The 24,195-nt window shown below is 47.8% G+C and overlaps 1 protein-coding gene across 1 annotated transcript; it reads left to right on the forward strand.

The window, feature by feature from the left end:
• The first annotated feature begins 2,143 nt into the window (after window positions 1-2,143).
• Window positions 2,144-15,891, forward strand: THG1L (tRNA-histidine guanylyltransferase 1 like). The gene is made up of 6 exons (XM_073567876.1): window positions 2,144-2,466; window positions 10,916-11,092; window positions 11,701-11,870; window positions 13,274-13,362; window positions 14,172-14,279; window positions 15,570-15,891. The coding sequence occupies exons 1-6, from the start codon at window positions 2,294-2,296 to the stop codon at window positions 15,729-15,731; spliced, it is 879 nt and encodes a 292-aa protein (XP_073423977.1). The 5' UTR covers window positions 2,144-2,293; the 3' UTR covers window positions 15,732-15,891.
• The last annotated feature ends 8,304 nt before the right edge of the window (window positions 15,892-24,195 follow it).

Below are 24,195 nucleotides of genomic sequence, written 5' to 3' on the forward strand. Positions count from 1 at the left end.
TGCACTAACCACCCCTGGGACCCAACCAGACCCCACTAAGCGTGCACTAACCACCCCTGGGACCCAACCAGACCCCACTAAGCATGCACTAACCACCCCTGGGACCCAACCAGACCCCACTAAGCATGCACTAACCACCCCTGGGACCCAACCAGACCCCACTAAGCATGCACTAACCACCCCTGGGACCCAACCAGACCCCACTAAGCATGCACTAACCACCCCAGGGACCCAACCAGACCCCACTAAGCATGCACTAACCACCCCTGGGACCCAACCAGACCCCACAAGTATGCATTACCCCTCCCCCCGGGACTCTACCAGACCCCACAAGTGTGCATTACCCCTCCCCCCGGGACTCTACCAGACCCCACAAGTGTGCATTACCCCTCCCCCCGGGACTCTACCAGACCCCACAAGTGTGCATTACCCCTCCCCCCGGGACTCTACCAGACCCCACAAGTGTGCATTACCCCTCCCCCCGGGACTCTACCAGACCCCACAAGTGTGCATTACCCCTCCCCCTGGGACTCTACCAGACCCCACAAGTGTGCATTACCCCTCCCCCCGGGACTCTACCAGACCCCACAAGTGTGCATTACCCCTCCCCCCGGGACTCTACCAGACCCCACAAGTGTGCATTACCCCTCCCCCCGGGACTCTACCAGACCCCACAAGTGTGCATTACCCCTCCCCCCGGGACTCTACCAGACCCCACAAGTGTGCATTAATCCCCCGGTACCCAGTCAGACCCCGCAAGCGTGCATTAACACCTCCCTCACCCGAGACCCAACCAGGCCCCGCAGACGTGCGTTAACCCCCCTAGGGCCCAACCAGACCCCACAAGCGTGCATTAACCCCCCCAACCCAAACAGACCCCGCAAGCCATCATTAACCCCCCTGGGAACCCAAGCAGACCCCACAAATGTGCATTAACCCCCACCCCCCCAACCCAGACAGACCCGGTAAGCGTGCATTAACCCCCCCGCCCCCAAACAGACCCGGTAAGCGTGCATTAACCCCCCGACCCCAAAACAGAACCCGTAAGCGTACATTAACCCCCCGACCCCAAAACAGAACCCGTAAGCGTACATTAACCCCCCGACCCCAAAACAGAACCCGTAAGCGTACATTAACCCCCCGACCCCAAAACAGAACCCGTAAGCGTACATTAACCCCCCGACCCCAAAACAGAACCCGTAAGCGTACATTAACCCCCCGACCCCAAAACAGAACCCGTAAGCGTACATTAACCCCCCCCAAAACAGACCCGGTAAGCGTGCATTAACCCCCCGACCCCAAAACAGAACCCGGTAAGCGTGCATTAACCCCCCGACCCCAAAACAGAACCCGTAAGCGTACATTAACCCCCCGACCCCAAAACAGAACCCGTAAGCGTACATTAACCCCCCGACCCCAAAACAGAACCCGTAAGCGTACATTAACCCCCCCCAAAACAGACCCGGTAAGCGTGCATTAAGCCCCCCGACCCCAAACAGACCCGGTAAGCGTGCATTAACCCCCCCCGACCCCAAACAGACCCGGTAAGCGTGCATTAACCCCCCGACCCCAAAACAGAACCCGTAAGCGTACATTAACCCCCCGACCCCAAAACAGAACCCGTAAGCGTACATTAACCCCCCGACCCCAAAACAGAACCCGTAAGCGTACATTAACCCCCCGACCCCAAACAGAACCCGTAAGCGTACATTAACCCCCCCAAAACAGACCCGGTAAGCGTGCATTAAGCCCCCCGACTCCAAACAGACCCGGTAAGCGTGCATTAACTCCCCCTCCTCTCCGGGAGCCCAACAGCTCCCAGATGACCCAAATATTAAGCCCCCAAATCCCACTAGATAGCCCCAAGTCTCATCCCCCATCAACCAAAAGTGTAAGAAGACATCCACCTGTTAATAAACACTCCTGTCCGTCACTGACGCCGTTGACCTCCTCCCTGCTGCTCAGACACCGCCACCAGACGGACGAGACTAATGTATAGGAGACTTCTCTTGCTCCTGCCTTTGCTGTCAGAAATTCACTAGTTAACACCCCCCACCCCCGTTATGACACGCCCCCGGAAATGACGTCACACCTGCAAGGAGCCCATACACACACGTACATTCCTTGTGCACATGCGTGGTAATAGCAGTCTCTGCAGTGCTCGGAGCCTCCACAGTGTCACGTGACCACCGCGTTCCTCCAAAAACCATAGAGTGCGCAACAAAGGGCTTGGCGCGACTTTGTTACCATAGAGACGTCATCTCCACCGCCAGCTTCCATTCGGCTTCCGGTAATGCTGAAGCGTGCCTTGCTTTTAGTGAAGGGTTTCCGGTCACCGGCTAATTTTCAGCAGAGACGAGATATGGCGAAGAGCAAGTTTGAGTACGTGAGGGATTTCGAGGTGCAGGACACGTGTGTCCCCAACTGCTGGGTGGTGGTCAGGGTGGACGGCAGGAACTTCCACAGGTGAGGAGGGCACGTGACCCGCCGCTGTACGTCACGTGTGTGACGTCATTGTAGTAGTTGTGTCATACTGTGTGGGGGAGGGGGCTCCAACTTGGTGCAAAACTACAACTCCCAGCATGCCTCAAAATCTCAGGACTTGCTGGGGATTGTAGTGCGACAGTGAAGGAGTTGCACCATTTTTTTTAGACATTTGCTGCCATAATTATATATTCTTCATGGTTTTAATTTTTTTTAAATGGATTTTAACCCCTTCGCACCCGAGCCTGTTTTTGCCTTTGTGACCGGGCCAATTTTTTCAATTCTGACCAGTGTCACTTTATGAGGTCATAACTCTAGAACGCTTCAACGGATCCTGCTGATTCTGACATTGTTTTCTCGTGCCATATTGTACTTCATGATGGTGGTAAAATTTTTTAGATATGAGCTGCGCTTATTTGTTAAAAAAATCAAAATTTGGCGAAAATTTAGAAAATTTTGCAATTTTCAAACTTTTAATTTTTATGCCCTTAAATCAGAGAGTCACAAAATAGTTAATAAATAACATTTCCCACATGTCTACTTTACATCTGCACAATTTTGGAAACATAATTTTTTTTTTTTTAGGAAGTTATAAGGGTTAAAAGTTGACCAGCGATTTCTCATTTTTACAACAAAATTTGCAACACCATTTTTTTTGAAGTGAGTTTGGGGGGTCAATATAACAAAAAATACCCAAAAGTGACACCATTCTAAAAACTGCACCTCTCAATGTACTCAAAACCACATTCAAGAAGTTTATTAACCCTTCAGGTGCTTCACATGAATGAATGGAATATGGAAGGAAAAAATAAACATTTAACTTTTTTTCACAAACATTTTACTTCAAAACCATTTTTTTTTATTTTCACAAGTGTAAAAAGAGAAAATGAACCACAAAATTTTTTGTGCAATTTCTCCCGAATACGCCGATACCCCGTATGTGGGGCTAAACCACTGTTTGAGCACACGGCAGAGCTCAGAACGGAAGGCGCGCCGTTTGACTTTTTCAATGCAGAATTGGCTGGAATTGAGATTGGATGCCATGTCGCATTTGGAGAGCCCCTGATGTACCTAAACAGTGGAAACCCCCCACAAGTGACCCCATTTTGGAAACTAGACCCCTTAAAGAACTTATCTAGATGTGTTGTGAACACTTTGAACCCCCAAGTGCTTCACAGAAGTTTATAACATAGAGCCATGAAAATAAAAAATCATTTTTTTTCCACAAAATGACCTTTTAGCCCCCAATTTTTATTTTCACAAGGGTAACAGGAGAAATTGGACCCCAAAAGTTGTCCAATTTGTCCTGAGTACGCTGATACCCCATATGTGGAAGAAATCTACTGTATGGGTACACGTCGGGGCTCGGAAGGGAAGTAGTGACGTTCTGAAATGCAGACTTTGATGGAATGGTCTGCGGGTGTCATGTGCGTTTGCAGAGTCCCTGATGTACCTAAACAGTGGAAACCCCCACAAGTGACCCCATTTTGGAAACTAGACCCCCCAAGGAACTTATCTAGATGTGTGGTGAGCACTTTGAACCCCCAAGTGTTTCAGTAAAGTTTATAATGTAGAGGCGTGAAAATAAAAAAATCATTTTTTTTCCACAAAAATGATCTTTTAGCCCCCAATTTTTATTTTCACAAGGGTAACAGGAGAAATTGGACCCTAAGAGTTGTTGTCCAATTTGTCCTGAGTACGCTGGTACCCCATATGTGGGAGAAAACTACTGTTTGGGCTCACGGTGGGGGTCGGAAGGGAAGTAGTGACGTTCTGAAATGCAGACTTTGATGGAATGGTCTGCGGGCGTCATATTGCATTTACAGAGCCCCTGATGTACCTAAAGAGTGGAAACCCACAATTCTAATTCCAACCCTAACCCCAACACACCCCTAACCCTAATCTCAGCCCTAAACATAACCCTAACCACAAACCTAACACCAACACACCCATAACCTTAATCCCAGCCCTAACCCTAACCCTAGCCCTAACCTGTGTACCTGCTTTTTTCTTTTTTTTTTCTTTACTTTTTTTTATTTTTGTGACAAGATCGCTGCGCTGCGATCTGACTCATAGTAACGCCACTTCTCCTCTGATCTCACACTGACAGATGATCAGAGGAGAAGCAGCGTTACTATGTGACTAGATCGCTGCCTGGCACACTGTAACGTGACTTCTCCTCTGATCTCACAATGACAGATGATCAGAGGTGAAGCAGCGTTACTGTGTGACAAGATCGCTGCCTGGCACAGCTGTGCCAGGCAGCGATCTAGTCACACAGTAACGCTGCTTCACCTCTGATCATCTGTCAATGAGATCAGAGGGAGAAGCCGCGTTACAATGAGGGAGATCGCCGGGAAACAAGCAGCTTTCCCAGCGATCGCTCGCATTGGCTGCTGTGACGCTGACGTCATCAGGACCTGAATCAGTCAGGTCTCGATGACGTCGGGGGACCCAGCATGCATTGTGCACCGGGATCCCCGCGTTGTAAGGTATGTGGGGGTCCCGGGGGGCACAAAACCGCCGACAGTAGATAAACGTCGGCGCTGCACAAAGCCCAGCAAGCGCCAACGTTTATCTACAGTGGGCGGTCGGGAAGCGGTTAAAGTTTTGTTTGTTTTTTGTTTTTTATGTATTTTTAAACTTTTTTGTCATGGATTTTCTAGATGAAAAATTAATGCAAAAAAAAAGTGTATTTTTGAGCAGGCGCTTTTTTTCTGCTTTAGATCAGAAGTCACATTTGGAGTTTCTTTTTGGGGGGAGGGTGTTTATCTTTTTTAATTTTTTTTTTTCAAGCAGAATTCACAGGATACATGTGTTCTCATCAGTCGTGCTACATAAAGAGAAAATCAGTCTCCTATGAACGCCAGCTAATCAATGGTGATTGTAATGACAGGCATGGGGGTCTTCAGCAGACACCCCCCCCCACCGGCTGTCACGACAACCCATCGGCGCCCCTCTATGACGTCGTGGGTGCTTTGAATGACGCTAGTGCTTTGAATGGGCTAGTACGTCATATGCGATCAGCGGCAATATATAATAAAAAAAATAAAATAAACTAACAATAAAAATACACATACCGTATATACTCGTGTATAAGTCGAGATTTTCAGCCCATTTTTTTGGGCTGAAAGTCCCCCTCTCGACTTATACACGAGTCATATACTGGGGGGGGGATCGGCGGGGGAGGGGGAGCTGGGGTGTCAGATCATACTCACCCTTCTCTGCAGCTCCACTGCTTGTTCCATGTTGTCGGCGCTGCTCTCTTCCTGCTTCAGCTGTCAAATGGAACCCGCTCATTAAATATGTGCATATTTAATGAGCGGGTACCACGTGACCGCTGAACCAGGAAGAGAGCAGCGCCGACAACATGGAACAAGCAGAGGAGCTGCAGAAACAAGCGCCAGGACCCGGTGAGTATGAAGGGGGGGGGGTGGGAGGCATATTCACCTGTCCCTGCGCTCTGCTGTCTTGCGTCCTCTGCAGTGACCTTCAGGTCAGAGAGCGCTATCGCTCTCTGCCTGCACAGTCACTGCAGAGCGCAACGCTGATGAGCAGGGGGCAGCGACTGAGGGGAGTACACAGGTTTTTGGGTTTTTCTGTAAGAGAGGCAGCGGCAGCAGCAACATGATGGGGCCACTCACTGTGCAGAAAAGCTGGGGCCACTCACTGTGCAGAAAAGCTGGGGCCACTCACTGTGCAGAAAAGCTGGGGCCACTCACTGTGCAGAAAAGCTGGGGCCACTCACTGTGCACATAACTGGGGCCACTCACTGTGCATCATAACTGGGGCCACACACTGTGCGTCATAACTGGGGCCACACACTGTGCGTCATAACTGGGGCCACACACTGTGCGTCATAACTGGGGCCACACACTGTGCGTCATAACTGGGGCCACACACTGTGCGTCATAACTGGGGCCACACACTGTGCGTCATAACTGGGGCCACACACTGTGCGTCACAACTGGGGCCACACACTGTGCACATAACTGGGGCCACTCACTGTGCACCCTCGACTTATACACGAGTCAATAAGTTTTCCCAGTTTTTTGTGGCAAAATTAGGTGGGTCGACTTATACTCGAGTCGACTTATACTCGAGTATATATGGTATATAGTATCGCCGCGTCCGTAACTACCCGCCATATTAAACTGTCCCACTAGTTAACCCCTATAGTGAACCCCTTAAAAAAAAAAAAAAAGGGGGGAAAATACAATGCTTTATCATCATACCGCCGAATAAAAAGTGCAATAACACGCGATCAAAAAGACTGATATAAATATCCATGGTACCGCTGAAAACGTCATCTTGTCCCGCAAAAAACGAGCCGCCATACAGCGTCATCAGTGAAAAAGTAAAAAAGTTATAGCTCGCAGAATAAAGCGATGCAAAAATAATTATTTTTTATATAAGATTGTTTTTATTGCATAAAAGCTCCAAAACATAAAAAAATACCTAAATGAGGTATCGCTGTAACCGTACAGACCCGAAGAATAAAACCGCCTTATCAATTTTACCACACGCGGAATGGTGTAAATGCACCCCCAAAAGAAATTCATGAAACGCTGGTTTTTGTTCATTCTGAATCCCAAAAATTGGAATAAAAAAAGATCAAAAAATGTCACATGCCTGAAAATGGTACCGATAAAAACGTCAACTCGTCCCGCAAAAAATAAGACCTCACATGACTCGGTGGGTCAAAATATGGAAAAATTATAGCTCTCAAAATGTGGTGATGCATAAACTATTTTTACAATAAAAAGCGTCTTTTAGCGTATGACAGCTGCCAAATATAAAAATCGCCATAAATAGTAAATCAAACCCCCCGATATCACCCCCTTAGTTAGGGAAAAATAATAAATAAAATAATAAATAATAAGAAATTTCCATTTTCCCGTTAGGGTTAGGGCTGAGATTAGGGTTAGGGGTGTGTTGGGCTTCGGGTTGGAGTTAGAATTGGGGGTTTCCACTGTTTGGGCACATCAGGGGCTCTCCAAATGCGACATGGCGTCTGATCTCAATTCCAGCCAGTTCTGCGTTGAAAAAGTCAAACGGTGCTCCTTCCCTTCCAAGCTCTGCCTTTCGCATAACGGTATTTTTCTCCCACATATGGGGTATCAGCGTACTCAGGACAAATTGGGCAACAACTTTTGGGGTCCTGTTACCCTTGAGAATATAAAAATTGGGGGTGAAAAGATCATTTTTGTGGAAAAAAATGATTTTTTTTAATGGTACCGCTGTACTTTATAAACTTCTGTGAAGCCCTTGGGGGTTCAAAGTTCTCACCATATATCTAGATAAGTTCCTTGGGGGGTCTAGTTTCAAAAATGGGGTCACTTGTGGGGGGTTTCCACTGTTTAGGCACATCAGGGACTCTTCAAACGTGACATGGCATCCGATCTGAATTCCAGCCAATTTTGCGTAGAAAAAGTCAAACGGCGCTCCTTCTCAGCTCTGCCATGCGCCGAAACAGTGGTTCCCCCCATATATGGGGTATCAGCGTACTTAGGAGAAATTGCACAATAACTTTGGCAGTCCAATTTCTCCTGTTACTCTTGGTAAAATAAAAAAAAATTGGACCTGAAGTAAATTTATTTTTTTTTTGTGAAAAAAAGTTAAATGTTCATTGTTTATTTATTTATTTTTTTTAAACATTCAAAAAATTCCTGTGAAGCACCTGAAGGGTTAATAAACTTCTTGAAAGTGGTTTTGAGCACCTTGAGGGGTGAAGTTTTTAGAATGATTTCACTTTTGGGTATTTTCTATCATATAGACCAGGGGTCCCCAACCACCGGTCCACGGCCCAGGATCGGACAGGTGCACTTCTGTTGCCGGTCCGCGGAGCCAGGCTCAAATGCTGGACACACGTGGAGCCGGCGGCTGTAGCACTGTAGTGACAGCTGCAGCCGCCGGCTTCCAGAAGTCATCGATACTCACCTTCCGTCCCTGCATCCCTGTCCCGGCGTGACAGCTTCATCCTGTGCTGAGCTGTCTCGTACTACTGCTCATTAAGGTCATGAATATGGGCGCCACTCCTCTCCCATAGGTGTGGCATCCATATTCATGATCTTAATGAGCGGCACCACGTAACCGCACCGCACAGGAAGTAGCTGACGCGCCGAGATAGAGATGCAGGGAGGTGCAGCGAAGGTGTCAGGGTAAGTATGATGGGGGAGGAAGGGGAGCCCAGAGGAGCGATGCATATAAGGATGGGACAGGGGAGCCATGTGTACAGGATGGGAGAGTGGGAGCAGAGCCATGTATACAGGATGGGAGTTTGGGAGCGGAGCCATGTATACAAGGATGGGAGTTTGGGAGCGGAGCCATGTGTACAGGATGGGAGTTTGGGAGCGGAGCCATGTGTACAGGATGGGAGAGTGGGAGCGGAGCCATGTGTACAGGATGGGAGAGTGGGAGCGGAGCCATGTGTACAGGATGGGAGAGTGGGAGCGGAGCCATGTGTACAGGATGGGAGAGTGGGAGCAGAGCCATGTGTACAGGATGGGAGAGTGGGAGCAGAGCCATGTATACAAGGATGGGAGAGTGGGAACAGAGCCATGTATACAAGGATGGGAGAGTGGGAACAGAGCCATGTATACAAGGATGGGAGAGTGGGAGCAGAGCCATGTATACAAGGATGGGAGAGTGGGAGCAGAGCCATGTATACAAGGATGGGAGAGTGGGAGCGGAGCCATGTATACAAGATGGGAGAGTGGGAGCGGAGCCATGCGTACAGAATGGGAGAGTGGGAGCGGAGCCATGCGTACAGAATGGGAGAGTGGGAGCGGAGCCATGCATACAAGGATGGGAGTTTGGGAGCAGAGCTATGTATACAAGGTGGGGAACCACACATACCGGGTAGGAATGAGGGGACAATGCATATCCGGCCTATACTCAAGTCAATAAGCTCACCCAGTTTTCCGTGGCAAAATTAGGTGCCTCGGCTTATACTCAAGAGTGTGTGTGTGTGTGTGTATATGTATGTGTGTGTGTGTATATATATATATATATATATATATATATATATATATATATCTATATATCTCTCTCAATCAGTACTTTGTTGGGCCATCATACTATACGTGGGGGGATTATATGTGTGGGACTATCATGCTATACATGGGGGGGATTATGTGTGGGACCCTCTTGCTATACATACAACTCCGTCCATAGCCCCGCCCCCATATGACCAAAGCCCTGCCCCACCATGGAAGAATGGTATTGCTTGAAGCCGGTCCCTGGTGCAAAAAAGGTTGTGGACCACTGATATAGACCACTCAAAGTGACTTCAAATGTGATGTGGTCCCTAAAAAAAAAAATTGTGTTGTAAAAATGAGAAATCACTGGTCAACTTTTAACCCTACTAAAAAAAAAAAAATTTGTTCCAAAATTGTGCTGTTGTAAAGTAAACATGTGGGAAATGTTACTTTAAGTTTTTTGTGTGCCGTATCTCTGTGATTTAAGGGCATAAAAATTCAAAGTTGGAAAATTGCGAAATTTTCGCCAAATTTCTGTTTTTTTTCACAAATAAGCGCAAGTTATATGAATGAAATTTTACCACTAACATGAAGTACAATATGTCACGAGAAAACAATGTCAGAATCACCAGGATCAATGAAAGCGTTCCTGAGTTATCACCTCATAAAGGGATAGTGGTCAGAATTGTAATAATTGGCCCTGTCATTAACGTGCAAACCACCCTTGGGAGTAAAGAGGTTAACAGGCTATTTATGTTTAGAGCATCATTGATTCCATGGTGCAAGACGTGAGAAGGGAAAACACCCAGAGAGATCTCGCAGATCCCACCAATATGTCAGTGGAACGCAACTCCGCTGCCTCCAGTACGGTCACTGCCAGCTCCACAATAACTATAGTGACCACAAGCTGCCACCACCAATCATTTATTCAGGCCGATTGGACACCCGTTACAGGTAGCTTATGGCTTCAGGGGGCGGTTTACAGAGCAAAAGGAACAGAGCTATAGTATCTTATATATTTAATCTGGGAAGGTAGGCAGTGTTTATAAAATGTACAAAGATGATACAAAATGGGAACAAAATAATACAGTATACATAAAGTAGGCTAAACAGGAGAATTGCACTAAACCTGATGTGACAGTCGGCTCTGGCTTCTATGAAGGGCAGCTCTTTGTTTTTTATGAAGGGAGTAACTGACAGAACAACAGCGCACTGTTTCCCAGGACTGACAGTGATCATAGTTCGGTATTTGCTTTTATTAACACAAGCCACGTCCGCATACCACCACCTCTGGTGCTTAATAACAGGGCTGGTCAGATATGTTTCTATTATTTTTAAAAAATTATGGGGTCCCCCAGCTTGGATGATCTCTTTGCCCCTGGAGGTCCCAGGTGGAAGATATTGCTGTCATGTTTCCTTCTATCCTTTTCTAATTTTTTTTTTTTTCCCAGATTCTCTGAGCAGCACAAGTTCACCAAACCCAACGATCCCCAGGCTCTGCTGCTCATGAACCGCTGCGCCGAGAGCGTAATGGAAGAAATCAAAGACATCTGCCTGGCATACGGGCAAAGTGATGAATACAGTTTTGTCTTCCACAAGAATTCCAACTGGTACAAGCGTCGCGCAAGGTCTGTGAACTCGTGGGGTTTTGTTTTTTTTCTTCTGCCTAGGAGCTCACAATCTGGGTAATGGGGGAAGGCCGTTCAGGATCCCTCCCTTTATGAGATGTGTATCCCTCAGTAAAACATTGGTGGCTAGAATATGCCAAAAGGGTTTTGTTGTGGTGATCTGGCGCCTTTCACTCTGCGCAGCAGGAGCTTTAGGGATGTCGTGCCTTACTAACACTGCGACCATCGTCAGTGGAGGGGCACAAGAAGACCCCCACAGAGCAGACATTGATGGCTTCCCTATCAATATAACAAATGCCTTAATGAGGTCATCCCCTTTACGCTCAGATTTCTGGCATGTAACGTTATAGGAAACACTAAAATGTCTACCTTGTCCTGCAGGGTGGTGGTTTCCCTGGGGTAATGTATATAAGTCAACCATGCAATTTGCACAGAAATTGGACAACCCCTTGAAGGGAAAAAATAACTTTTGGATAACCTAATAGTGATATTTGGTAGATGTGACCATTGCATAGTGTCTATTTCTATATGTTCAATTGCCACAGTAGACTTATCACAATAGTGAATTTCTATCTTTTCTTTGTTTCTTTTTTTTTCTCATTTGTAAGCAAGTTCATCACACACGTGGTCTCGCAGCTTTCCTCCAGTTACGTCTTCTACTGGAGCAAATTTTTTCCGGATCAGAAGATGCTCTATCCTCCAGGATTCGATGGAAGAGTTGTGCTCTATCCCAGCGTGCAAAACCTGAAGGATTACCTCAGCTGGAGACAAGCGGACTGTAAGGGTTATTAGCAAATTCCCGAAAAGCATGTAAATCCCCAAAATCTGCTGTATCACCACTACCTGGTCACAGTACTAATGCACTGCAGTATGCAGCAGCCCCCCATGATAAAGGCGGGGGCAGCACAGGTGCCAAATATTGATGAACTGACACTGACTCCTACCCTTCATTGGCATGGGGGGTTACATTATATTATAGATGCACATGGATATGGTGTGTATCTGGAACCAGTCACACGTTCATGTAGGGCACAGGGTCTGGCTTAAGGCTCATTCAGACGTCCAATCTGAGCTCATACCAGCCGCGGCTCTCCCGACCTGAACGTGATTGCTTCTTATATCTCTATGATGCTGACACGCTCGGATTGTGAGACCCTCGAGCAGTCCATGCATGCAGTCCGATTTCGAACCGATTGGCGCAGACGTGTGAATGAGCCTTTACAGCTTATTGTTCACGTCCATACTATTAGATAAGGTGGGGTCCTGCATTTAACCCGTGACAACCAGGAGGGGTTTTAGAAGTGGTCACCAAACCCTCCCGTTTCCATAGGATAGGAAAAGGCTTAAAGGGGTGGTTCAACATGCAAAGGATTTTTTTTATCCTAAATCCTTATCTATTTAGTGCCATAATCTAAACAACTTTTTAATCTACATTAATTAAAATTCCCTATACTTCCCGAACTACAGAATCTAACTGCTTTTTTCCCCCCATTTTCTTTTTGATGACTCTTTGTTGGAGAATCCCAGTGCCTGCTGAGATGCTCAGGAAAAAAAAAAAGCTTCATCAAGGGGGGCAGCCCCTGCTCTGAAACGAAGAGTCATTGGTGACGCTAATTTCAGGGGTTGGGCGAGTCCCTGCGCTATGTGCACAATGACTGTGCGCTCTCTGTTGCTGTCTCAGATCAGTAGTAGCAAGCCAGTAGGAGAGTGCGCTGTGTCAGAATACCAAGCATTCAGAGACCAGCACCGCAGTTGATGTCACTGGTTTATGCACGCCGGGTAGTCTTTCAACACACACACTAACAGTGCGCTCTGTTGTGTCATCACTGCTAATCTGAGCTGGCAACAGAGCGCACTGTCATTGTGCACATCGCTCAGGAACTAGCCAACTGCTGAAATTACTCTGGCCAATAAAAACTGATGGAAACAGAGCAATCATTAATGCGATCATTATCCCCTTTGGTTTCTGTTCTTGACAACAGCGCCATCTGAAGGCTATAAAAACATCAAATCCGCTTCCAAAGCCTGCAGATGTCACTGAGGTGTTTGTGAATGCAGCAAAGCTCTGTATCACCCTAATTCTGCAATCTGTAATACGTCTGACAGGTTGGATGCTGCTGTATTTTCACACAATTAACCCATTAATAGCTTTATTGAGAAATTCTTATTTTACGTCCGCAGGTCACATCAACAACTTGTACAACACAGTGTTTTGGGCTCTGGTGCAGCAGAAAGGGCTGACCCCGGCACAGGCTCAGGACCGGCTAAAGGTGAGGGATCAGTTTGCCTTGTGATTGCATTTAGGCTTTTTTATGTACCTTTCCATAGATAAATGAGAAGAACATAAAGATTTGTGACCCATTTCGATCAGCGGTGAACCCGTCCTCCTGTATCGGTCATAGCAGAGATTAACATTTTTTGCATTGGATCACTGGAGTGATTACCTGGGTGGATAATCGGGCTAAGCGTTTCTATGAACTCTTCTTTGATCATCAACTTGTCCATCAGTTAATCTTTAGGAAATGGTTCATGTTGTCACTTCATGTCATTTCCCTCAAATGGCAGGTGGTATGAGATTGCTTTATAGGGGACCTGTCACGTGGATCTGTGGACAGCATGGTATCGAGAGGGAGAAGCTGAGCAGAATGATACATGGGTTAGGTGGAAAATATTTAATGCAAGTTATATTCATGGACATCCCTGGTGTTTCTATGCTTAGGAGTCCAATGGGCGGTCCTACTACTGATTAACATCTCTCTGCATGCACGGTCATACAGGGAAGAGTACCACCCACTGGACTCGTACACATATTTCAGTGAATACAATGCAAGGATTGCTGAAACCTTTCCCACAAAAATGGATATCCATCCGATCAACTCCTCCAGCTCTATACCATCCTGTCCACAGATCAAATACTGTTTTTGCATGACTGGTCCATCACTGGTGATTGGAAGCGCTGACTTGCCTGGAGCAAGCACAGTCTTGGATGCAATGTGCTGCACATTTGTATGTCCGGAGGCAGGGCCATCCATGTAACGCAGCATAGAGGAACATTCATGGATCCTTCTGTTTCCCGCAGGGAACGCTTTCCGGAGATAAGAATGAGATATTGTATTCAGAGTTCAACATCAACTACAACAACGAGCCGGCAATGTACAGGAAAGGCTCTGTCATTATACGGAACAAGGTAAGGTGGTGACTGTGGTAGGAAAGGGAGAGTCGCCGTGCGGAGAGATGGTAAATGATCGATTGCAGCGCTCTCCTTGCATTCATAAAATACTAGAATTGTGTCAGATCCCATTAAAGGGAATCTGTCACCTATTTTTGGCCTATGAGGTGCGGTGCGGCCACCGCCATCGGGATTAGCTACAGCATTCTGTAATGCTGTATATAAGCCCCCGATGTAACCTGAAAGATAAGAAAAACGAGTTATATTATACTCACCTGGGCGTCTGGTCCGATGGGTGTCGCGATCCGGTGCCTCCCATCTTCTAGCGATGACATGCTCCTCCTTCTGCCGCTGCTCCTGCGCAGGCGTACTTTATCTGCCCTGTTGAGAGCAGAGCAGAGTACTGCAGTGCGCAGGCGCTGGACCTCTCTGACCTTTCCCGGCGACCAGGGCACTGCAGTACTTTACTCTGCCCTCAATAAGGCAGATAAAGTACGCCTGCGCAGGAGCCGAGGAGGACAGCATCGCTAGAAGATGGGAGGCGCCGGACCGCGACACCCACTGCACCTGACTGTGCCCCCCAGTGAGTATAATCTAGCTCGTTTTTCATCTTTCAGGTTACATGGGGGGGGCTTATCTACAGCGTTACAGAATGCAGTAGATAAGCCCCTGATGGTGGTGCCGGCAGCTGATAGGGCTAAAAATAGGTGATCGATTCCCTTTAAAGCCCCATATAAACTGAGCCTTTATTCATTGATAACTGGGGAATTAACCCCTTAAGGAGCAGGCAATTTTTCCCTTTTTGCTCCTTTATTTATTTTTCCTCCTCCCTTCCAAGAGGGATAACGTTTTTTACTTTATACATACCCCTGAGGTTTTTTTTTCTATATTTATTTATCTTATTTTTTTTTTTTATAGTGGTGGGGTAAAAAAAAACCTTGTGACTATGTAGATGGGAGGCAGGGGAAACCCTGTAGAAGATATAATAAAAAAAAATAAAACCTCATGACTCTTTAGATGGAAAATTATGTGCATGTCTAGCTAACACGGTCAACTGTTTTTGTAATGGCGGCGGCTTTTTTAAAATATTTGAGTGCAGTGCATATACAGTTCTGGAGGAGTAGCTACGCTTGGGGGTACACTCTCACTTAATGGCGGGTCTGGGGTTATGTCCGCAATGGGCAGCACATTTTCATCCTCAAACCTGGTTTACATAGATTAAAAATCTGTGACAACCCTCTGGAGCATTAACGGTGGCCATATTGGTTGTCACTGACCTTATTCATATCTACAAAACTATCTTTTTAGGTCAATGAAATTAGCAAGAAGGTAATAAAGTTGCCACACCGGGCCGAGCAGGAGGAAGTGGAGGTTTTTCGGGTGCGGAGCCAGACGGTCGTCCTGCACTGTGACGTCATCAGCGACGCGTTCTGGGAGGATCATCCGGACATCCTGTCTTGTGAAAGTTGATGATTTTTTGGTCTTGATACATTACGTTCCCTGCAGGGACCAAAGATTTGTTCTTACGATGGAAGTTTTATTCTGTTATTTATTCAGTGAGGCTGGATGATTTTATCTTAAGATTTTTCAGCTTCAAAGTGTTCAAAAATAAAACATTTTTATAAGTGTTTATTCTGCATTTATTGCTGAAGGACTCATTCACATCATGGCCCTAGCTCAATGATTCCACAAGGAGAGATGTACAATCATCCATCTTCCTCGGAATCAAAGAAAAATGGAATCTTTCGTCCCCAAAATAACGGTGCCACATCTGTCTGCTGGTTGGGTGCGGTATTGCAGCCACTTCTGTGATATGTGTGGCATGGGATTACAACAGAAATATCAGTTTAAGAAACGGTGCCATCATGTGTTTGTCTCTGGTATTGCAGCTAAGCCTCACTTCAAACAGGCGAAACTGCAGTACCTGACAGACTATAGACAACAGTGGCGCTGTTTCTAGAAAAAAAAAAATACATGCCAAATTTTCCTACCTGACATACGCTATGACTTTCGTGGCAAAGATGCTAAAATGTGTTCTATTAATAATAATAATAAATTTTATTTTTATAGCGCCGACATATTCCGCAGCACTTTACATTTCAGAGGGGATTTGTACAGACAATAGACATTACAGCATAACAATAATCACATAGATTATAACAGATACCAAGAGGAATGAGGGCCCTGCTCGCAAGCTTACAGTCTATGAGGAAAGAGGTAGACACGAAAGGTGGGTGGTAACAGTTGCCCTGATTGTATGGACCAGCCATAATGTTAAGTGTGTAACAGTACAGACACAGAGGGCTAATGGAGGCATAAAGCATGTGGGAACATGATGCGGGAAATCTGGTTATGGTAAAACTTTTGGCTGTACCACACAGGGATAATAATAATATAATAAATTTTATTTTTATAGCGCCGACATATTCCGCAGCACTTTACATTTCAGAGGGGATTTGTACAGACAATAGACATTACAGCATAACAATAATCACATACAGTAGATTATAACAAATACCAAGAGGAAAGAGGGCCCTGCTCGCAAGCTTACAGTCTATGAGGAAAGAGGGAGACACGAAAGGTGGGTGGTAACAGTTACCCTGATTGTATGGACCAGTCATAATGTTAAGTGTGTAACAGTACAGACACAGAGGGCTAATGGAGGAATAAAGCATGTGGGAACATGATGCGGGGAGCCTGGTTATGGTAAAACTTTTGGCTCTGCCACACAGGGATAGATTAGGTTAATGTGTTGGGGTGGTACTGGAAATCAAATCTACTGATTGTTTGACCAATAGGGGCAGTGTACAAGGAGAAGAGGAGGGGACCTAGAACCGATCCTTGGGGGACCCCAACAGTAAGGGGAAGATGAGAGGAGGAGGAACTGGCAAAAGATACAGTAAAGGAGCGGTCGGAGAGATAGGAGGAGAACCAGGAGAGAACGGTATCCTTGAGGCCAATGGAACGGAGCAAAGTGAGGAGGAGCTGATGATCCACAGTGTTGAATGCTGCATAGAGATCCAAGAGAATTAGCATGGAGTAGTGACCATTTGATTTAGCTGTTAGCAGATCATTAGAGACTTTAGTGAGGGCAGTTTCAGTGGAGTGTAAAGAGCGGAAACCGGATTGGAGAGGGATAGATTAGGTTAATGTATTGAGGCGATAGGCCAGTCTGAATAAATGCGTTTTCAGGGCACACTTAAAATTTTGGGGATTGGGGAGTTATCGTATTGACCTGGGAAGTACATTCCAAAAAATTGGTGAGGCGCGTGTAAAGTCTTGGAGACGGGAGTGGGAGATTCTGACTATTGAGGATGCTAACCTCAGGTCATCAGCAGAACGGAGGGCGCGGGTAGGGTGGTATACTGAAACAAGGGAGGAGATGTAGGGTGGTGTTGAGCCATGGAGGGCTTTGTGGGTGAGGGTAATAAGTTTATACTGAATTCTGGAGTGGATGGGTAGCCAGTGTAATGACTGGCACAAGGTAGAGGCATCGGTGTAACGACTGGTGAGGAATATGATCCTGGCTGCAGCATTCAAGACAGATTGGAGAGGGGAGAGTTTGGTAAGAGACCGATTAGAAGAGAGTTACAATAGTCGGGACGAGAATGAATAAGAGAAACAGAGTTTTTGCAGAGTCAAAAGTAAGAAAAGGTCGAATTCTAGAAATGTTTTTGAGGTGCAGATGACAAGAGCGAGCCACTGATCGAATGTGGGGGGCAAAGGAAAGCTCGGAATCAAGTATGACCCCAAGACAGCGGGCCTGTTGCTGGGGAGTAATAGTGGAACCACACACAGAAATAGCAATGTCGGGTATAGGTACATTAGTAGAGGGAGGAAACACCAGGAGTTCAGTCTTTGACAGGTTCAGTTTCAGATATAGTGAGGACATGATATTAGACACAGCGTTTAGACAATCGCCAGTGTTTTCTAGAAAGGCAAGCGTGATGTCAGGAGAAGAAGCGTCTAATTGGGTGTCATCAGCATAGAGATGGTACTGGAAACCAAATCTACTGATTGTTTGACCAATAGGGGCAGTGTAAAAGGAGAAGAGGAGGGGTTATGAATATTAAGTATATTATTTTTTAGTATGTACTGATAGTCTAAAGTACCCTGTATATTAAAGCTACCAGGTACTTAAAGGGAATCTGTCACCCATATTTAGTGATATCAAGTAAAGAGATATCAACCAATTGTGCGTCCCATAAGGATTCTATTAGGACTTTTGTTTCCCCCGACCCTTTGATGCATAAATACCTTTTTTTATCTTGGTGGAGATGTATGGAAATCGCCGAGGTCCGGTCTGATGGGCGGGGCTTATTCGCCTTCTCCCCCAATGGCTTGCTGAACGTAATTTTCATCTGTGAATATCACAGAAGCCATTGTTTTCTGCGCTTGCGCATTGAAAAGGCCTCCGGCGCTTGCGCAGTATGCTTTGCCCAACTGTGGGTGAAGCATATAATCAGTACTGCGCGTGCGCCAGTATTTTTCAGCGCGGTCTATGCCCGGAAGTCTTCCCATGAAGGACGCACTCCCGGGGCATAGACCGGTCGGGGGAATCAAAAGTCCTAATAGAATCCTTATGGGACGCACAGTTGGGTGATAGTGTTGGGAAGGTGACTTGACAGTCATGACTGGAAGTAGGAGGGGACGGTTGGTGCACTATGGACGGAAATTGACAAGGACAGCAGGGTGATAGCTGGGAAAGATAGACGAGAGAGTGCAGTACCTAGAAATGACCACAAGATGGCAGGGGGGAGTAGTTCAGGACTCAACAGCAGCTTAGGGCTTGAGAAACCGCTTAGTCATGGGGGGGCGGGGAGATAGGAACCCAGGAGGGGAATTCCCGGTGAGAAAGGGGATCAATAGGACAGGGTAGGGTTCCAGTCAGGTTAGTCCTGGGAGGAGCTCGGCAGAAGACGGAGAACAGCGAAGAACTCGACTAGGGGACTGACAGGAAAGAGACGGGGGAGGCCCTGACCCGACGGACCGCAGGACAGACGAGGCCCCGGGGGTACCGATTGGACGACGACCTCGGGCAGGTGAAGCGCTGGCGGTAGATTGGTCTAGGACAGCCCCAGCGAAAGATCCGCAAGGGATGTTACTTCGACTGGAGGAAAGGTGCAGGTACCCGGGCCTGGAGACGGAGAACTGTAAAGAGGCTGCGGTGCGTGGTTGTGGTCGTCAGGAGGACGACAAATAAAATCCGTAACTGTTACAACTGAACTCTGCCTCTGTTTTGTCCTTGCTTCGCCTGGTGTCTGTCGTCCGGACGTAGTAAGCAGTGGACCACCCGCCAATCCCGGCCCCTACCACATTTGGCGTAGTCAGCAGGATTGCCGCCGCTAATACGACATCTTCTGCGGCAGGCCTGCGCCTGGAGAACCCAAAAGGACTTGAGCTGCCCACCTGTGGATTACAAGTTTGCTCCCCTGTGGATTATAAATTTCCTCGCCTGTGGATTACAAATCTGAGACTTTGTTCCAGACCATTGGCTGTCATCGGAGGATCCGGAACGGGAAAAAAAAACTTTGCGAGATGGTGCCCGAGTGGAATACCAATTGGGACTGTGGCTGGACCCATCCAAAGAAAACCCGAATGAGACTCTGTGCCCCTGCAACGCTGGTGACCAGCGAGCAGGAGGGGTGTGGCGCTGAAGTGGTGGGTGGGATGAAGAGCAGTGGCGGGTGCCAAAGAACGGGAGCAGCGGAGGCCAGCTGCTTCCCGGACCGACTTCTGGGAGAGCGGAGGAACAACCTGCAGAAAGCCGCTGCACCGGGGCACAACTCGACCTCCCCGCGCAGCCTCCTGTTTTCCAGCGGCCCCGGTTGCGGAGGGCTCTGCGGCCTCCGCTAGGCCGACCGACGCTCTCACCCACCACCCTGAGCCACCCTGCCCGGCAGGGCATCGACCCACGTCGCCGGTGCGGAACCAGCCCGTGGCCGACGCTGCGTTCCACCTGGCAGCAGAGGTTTACCACCCGAAGCCTGCCGCCACTCCAGCCTCCCCTGCGGCCTCCTCACCAGTGCCGGCCGCCACTCCGGCCCCGGCCTGCTCCGCGGCCGCCTCTTGCTCAATTGCGGCGCCGGCCACGGCCTACCCAGCGGCGCCCGCGGCCGCCTCTGCCTCACTCATGGTTCCGGCTGCGGCCTGCTCACCGATGTCCGGTGCCGCCTCTGCCGCACTCCATACCGCGGCTGCGGCCTGCCCATCAAGGTCCGCGGCTGCTCCGGCCCCACTCCAGATTGCGGCTTCAGCTGGGTCATCGGGCTCCGCCGCCTCTGCGGAGCAGTCTGCCTTCCACACTAGCAGGCCCCAGATTCACCGCTCCGCTTCTCATCGGTCAACGACCCCGGTCCCTCACCTGCGGTTGGAGCTGCAGCAGCTGGGGGCCGGATGGAGCGAAGCCATCACGTCGACAGAGATGAGCGCGTCCACACCACTGGTGGTGGACTGCTGGTTCCCAAGCACAGAACTGGTGCAGAACGCGCGCCGTGGAACCACCTTCGGCCCCTTCTACCCCTTTTGATGCATCTCTCAGGAGGGAGATGACCCCGAGCCCTGGGCAAAGAGAACAATCAGGACCCAGGAACAGTCGAGACACCTCGGGAGCTCCATGGCTGTGGAGCTTCCTGCTGAATTGACATAACATCGGCTATCAGGAGATGGCCCGGGATTTCGCCGCACCGTTGTGCAGGCTCAAAAGGACAGTTATGCGTCCAAGTTAAGGAAAATGTTTCTATTGGTTATTGTTTTCTCCTGATATAGCAGGGATGCGAAGGGGGCAGTGTTAATGTTAAAGGAAGGGGGGAGTAGTTATATCCTGTTTTAAAGATGCTGTGAGAAAATGTTATGTTGAAAGAAAGGAAAAGGAAAAAACAAACAAAGAAAAAGGGGGTTATTTCGGTTGAGTAACTCCTATTGTTATTAGAGTAGTGGCAATCATATATACGGTACGTTAAAAGTTGATTTAATGAGTAGTGTATGTAACAAAAAAAAAATGTGTGTAACAGGTCCCGGATACGAGGTAGATGTGACGAAGACGCCAACCATGACTCTCTTTAAGTGAAGGACGAAAAGACGAAGAACAGTGAACCAGACAGTGGTCCGTCAGTCAAGTCCCCGACACCACGGACACTCCAAAAGGACGGGCGGGCGCCAATGATGACCTGGTAGGCAAAAGGCCTCGATCCTGGCGTTCCAGACGGTAGAAGGTAATAGAAGGGGAGAGAAGTGGGAGGTACACGCCGTAGAGTAGTCCGGGTGGACCTTGCCAACCTGAAAGAAGATGTCACGTGGCGTGCGCGCCGGCGAGTAGCAGTAGGCTGCTCGGAGCATAGTGCTCCCGGGTTGGTTCGGCCCCCGTGGGCACCGAGTTTGGCCCAAACGACCGATCCGACAACAGACTGTGGACAAGTTTTAGGACGATGTAGGTAGGGAGTACGATTGTTGGGACGACAATGGACAAAGGAAGGGGGAGTGTGGGGAAGGTGACTTGACGGACAGACTTGACTGGAAGTAGGAGGGGACGGTTGGTGCACTATGGACGGAGATTGACAAGGACAGCAGGGTGATAGCTGGGAATGATAGAAGAGAGAGTGCAGTACCTAGAAATGACCACAAGATGGCAGGGGGGAGTAGTTCAGGACTCAACAGCAGCTTAGGGCTTGAGAAACCGCTTAGTCATGGGGGGCGGGGAGATAGGAACCCAGGAGGGGAATTCCCATTGAGAGAGGGGATAAATAGGTCAGGGTACGGTTCCAGGCAGGTTAGTCCTGGGAGGAGCTCGGGAGAACAGCGAAGAGCTCAACTAGGGGACTGACAGGAAAGAGACAGGGGGATGGCCCTGACCCGATGGACCGCAGGACAGACGAGGCCCCGGGGGTACCGATTGGACGACGACCTCAGACAGGTGAAGCGCTGGCGGTGGATTGGTCTAGGACAGCCCCAGCGAAAGATACGCGAGGGACGTTACTTCGACTGGAGGAAAGATGCAGGTACCCGGGCCTGGAGATGGAGAACTGTAAAGAGGCTGCGGTGCGTGGTTGTGGTCGTCGTCAGGAGGACGACGAATAAAATCCGGAACTGTTACAACTGAACTCTGCCTCTGTCTTGTCCTTGCTTCGCCAGGTGTCTGTGTCGTCCGGACGTGGTAAGCAGTGGACCACCCCCCAATCCCGGCCCCTACCACACTATCTTTACATGATATCACTAAAAATGGGTGACAGATTCCCTTTAAAGGGATTGTCCACGATTCAAAAAACTTATTTCAGAAACAGCAGTCTGGTATTGAAACCGTGCTCCAATACAACTCGCCCATCATCTAGGTCAGTGGTCTGAAACACACAGACCCCCTCCCCCAAGAGGCTCTAGTGTGTCCTTGGGTTACTGAGCTCCCGACACGGTCTCGTCTATCGAGTAGCTGATGCCAGAGGTTTATTTTGTGTCTTTTTTTACAGCTAAATGTGCGCCATCGGATGCTTAATCAGTATGCACATTACTTTTTTTTTTTGTGCGTGCATGTGACCGTCGGACTGGGGGAACACTACTACAAGGAGGACCAGGATATGGGGGGGTGGTGATATTACTACAAGGGGGAGATAATTGCTAAATCTTAACATTAATGTATTGGAGGGAGGAGACAGACAAAAGTATTAAAAAAAACACCAAAAATTTTTTTTTTAATACCTAGTACCCATTTATACAATTATGAAACTGGGGTCCCTTTTCTTTCAGAAACCATACCGCTTGTTCTTTTTGGCCGGGTCTGGGAATTCAGCTCGTCCCTAAGAAAAAATGGTTATCCAGCAGTTGAGGGACTGAGGAGCAGCAATCTGGTGTAAGAGGAATTCAGACGTCTGAGCAAATCGGCCGGAGAGCAAGGAGCTTCAGAGCAATACATGAAGCCGTCACGCTTGTGAGACCTGCGGACAGTCTGTGCCTTTTGGTCCCTTCTTGGGCAGATTTGCACTGATGTCTGAATGCGCCAGTAAGGAAACTGTTTCCCTGCACATACAAGTTTGATGTCAGTTTATCAAAGAAGAAAAAAAAAAAAAAAGACTCCCATTGTCCAAATAGGCACATTGACTGTTTGCCTTCTTTTGCCTCTGGCTATTGCTGCAGAATAGGTAACGTTTTTAATGAAACCCAGCGACAATTTTTAGCTAAAAATAAGCATTTGTGTAAATCAAATAAAAGAAAAAAAAAAGTGGAAAGCTTTATTTTGTGCCAAAAAAAAAAAAAATGTCATGCCTTGCATTTCATTTGTAGGAAAATACTTAACAAAAGGTTAAAAAAGAAAAAAAAAAAGTGTCATGGCCCAAATTGGGACCTTGTGCACCACATTTTACCTACGGGTATGTGTACACATTGAAGATTTGGCTGCAGATTTTGCTGAATCCGCAGGTAAAACGACCTGCGGATTTAGTGCAGATTTTTCACCTGCGTTTTTACACCTACGGATTCCTAGAATGGAATAGGTGTAAAAGCGCTGCAGATCCACGCAAAGGATTGACATGCTGCGGAAAATAAACCGCAGCAAGTCGGCACGGAATTTTTCGCAGCATGTGCACAGCGGATTTGGTTTTCCATAGGGTTACATGGTACTTTACACCGCATGGAAAACTGCGGATCCGCAGTCAAATCTGCAACGTGTGCACATACCCTAACAGGTGAAAAAGAGAATAACGAGTCGCTCTAGTCTACAGCATTTAAGAGTTAGATTGCTTTGGTAAATCGGTGCAGACTGGTGGCACAAGACCACTTTCTGATGCTAGTATACTCTACACACCACCCAGACCCTCTGCAGTTGTACCATGGTCCAACTACTGCTCCGTAGACCTGATGGAGGACACATTCGTTTAGGAACCAGCCATGGGATTATTGTGGACAGCTACAACTCCCAGTCAGATCATGTTCCCATGGACACCCTCTT

Source organism: Dendrobates tinctorius, unplaced genomic scaffold (assembly GCF_039654945.1).
Source record: "Dendrobates tinctorius isolate UK_male_01 unplaced genomic scaffold, ASM3965494v1 ptg000020l, whole genome shotgun sequence".
In the NCBI taxonomy this organism is placed as follows: Eukaryota; Metazoa; Chordata; class Amphibia; order Anura; family Dendrobatidae; genus Dendrobates; species Dendrobates tinctorius.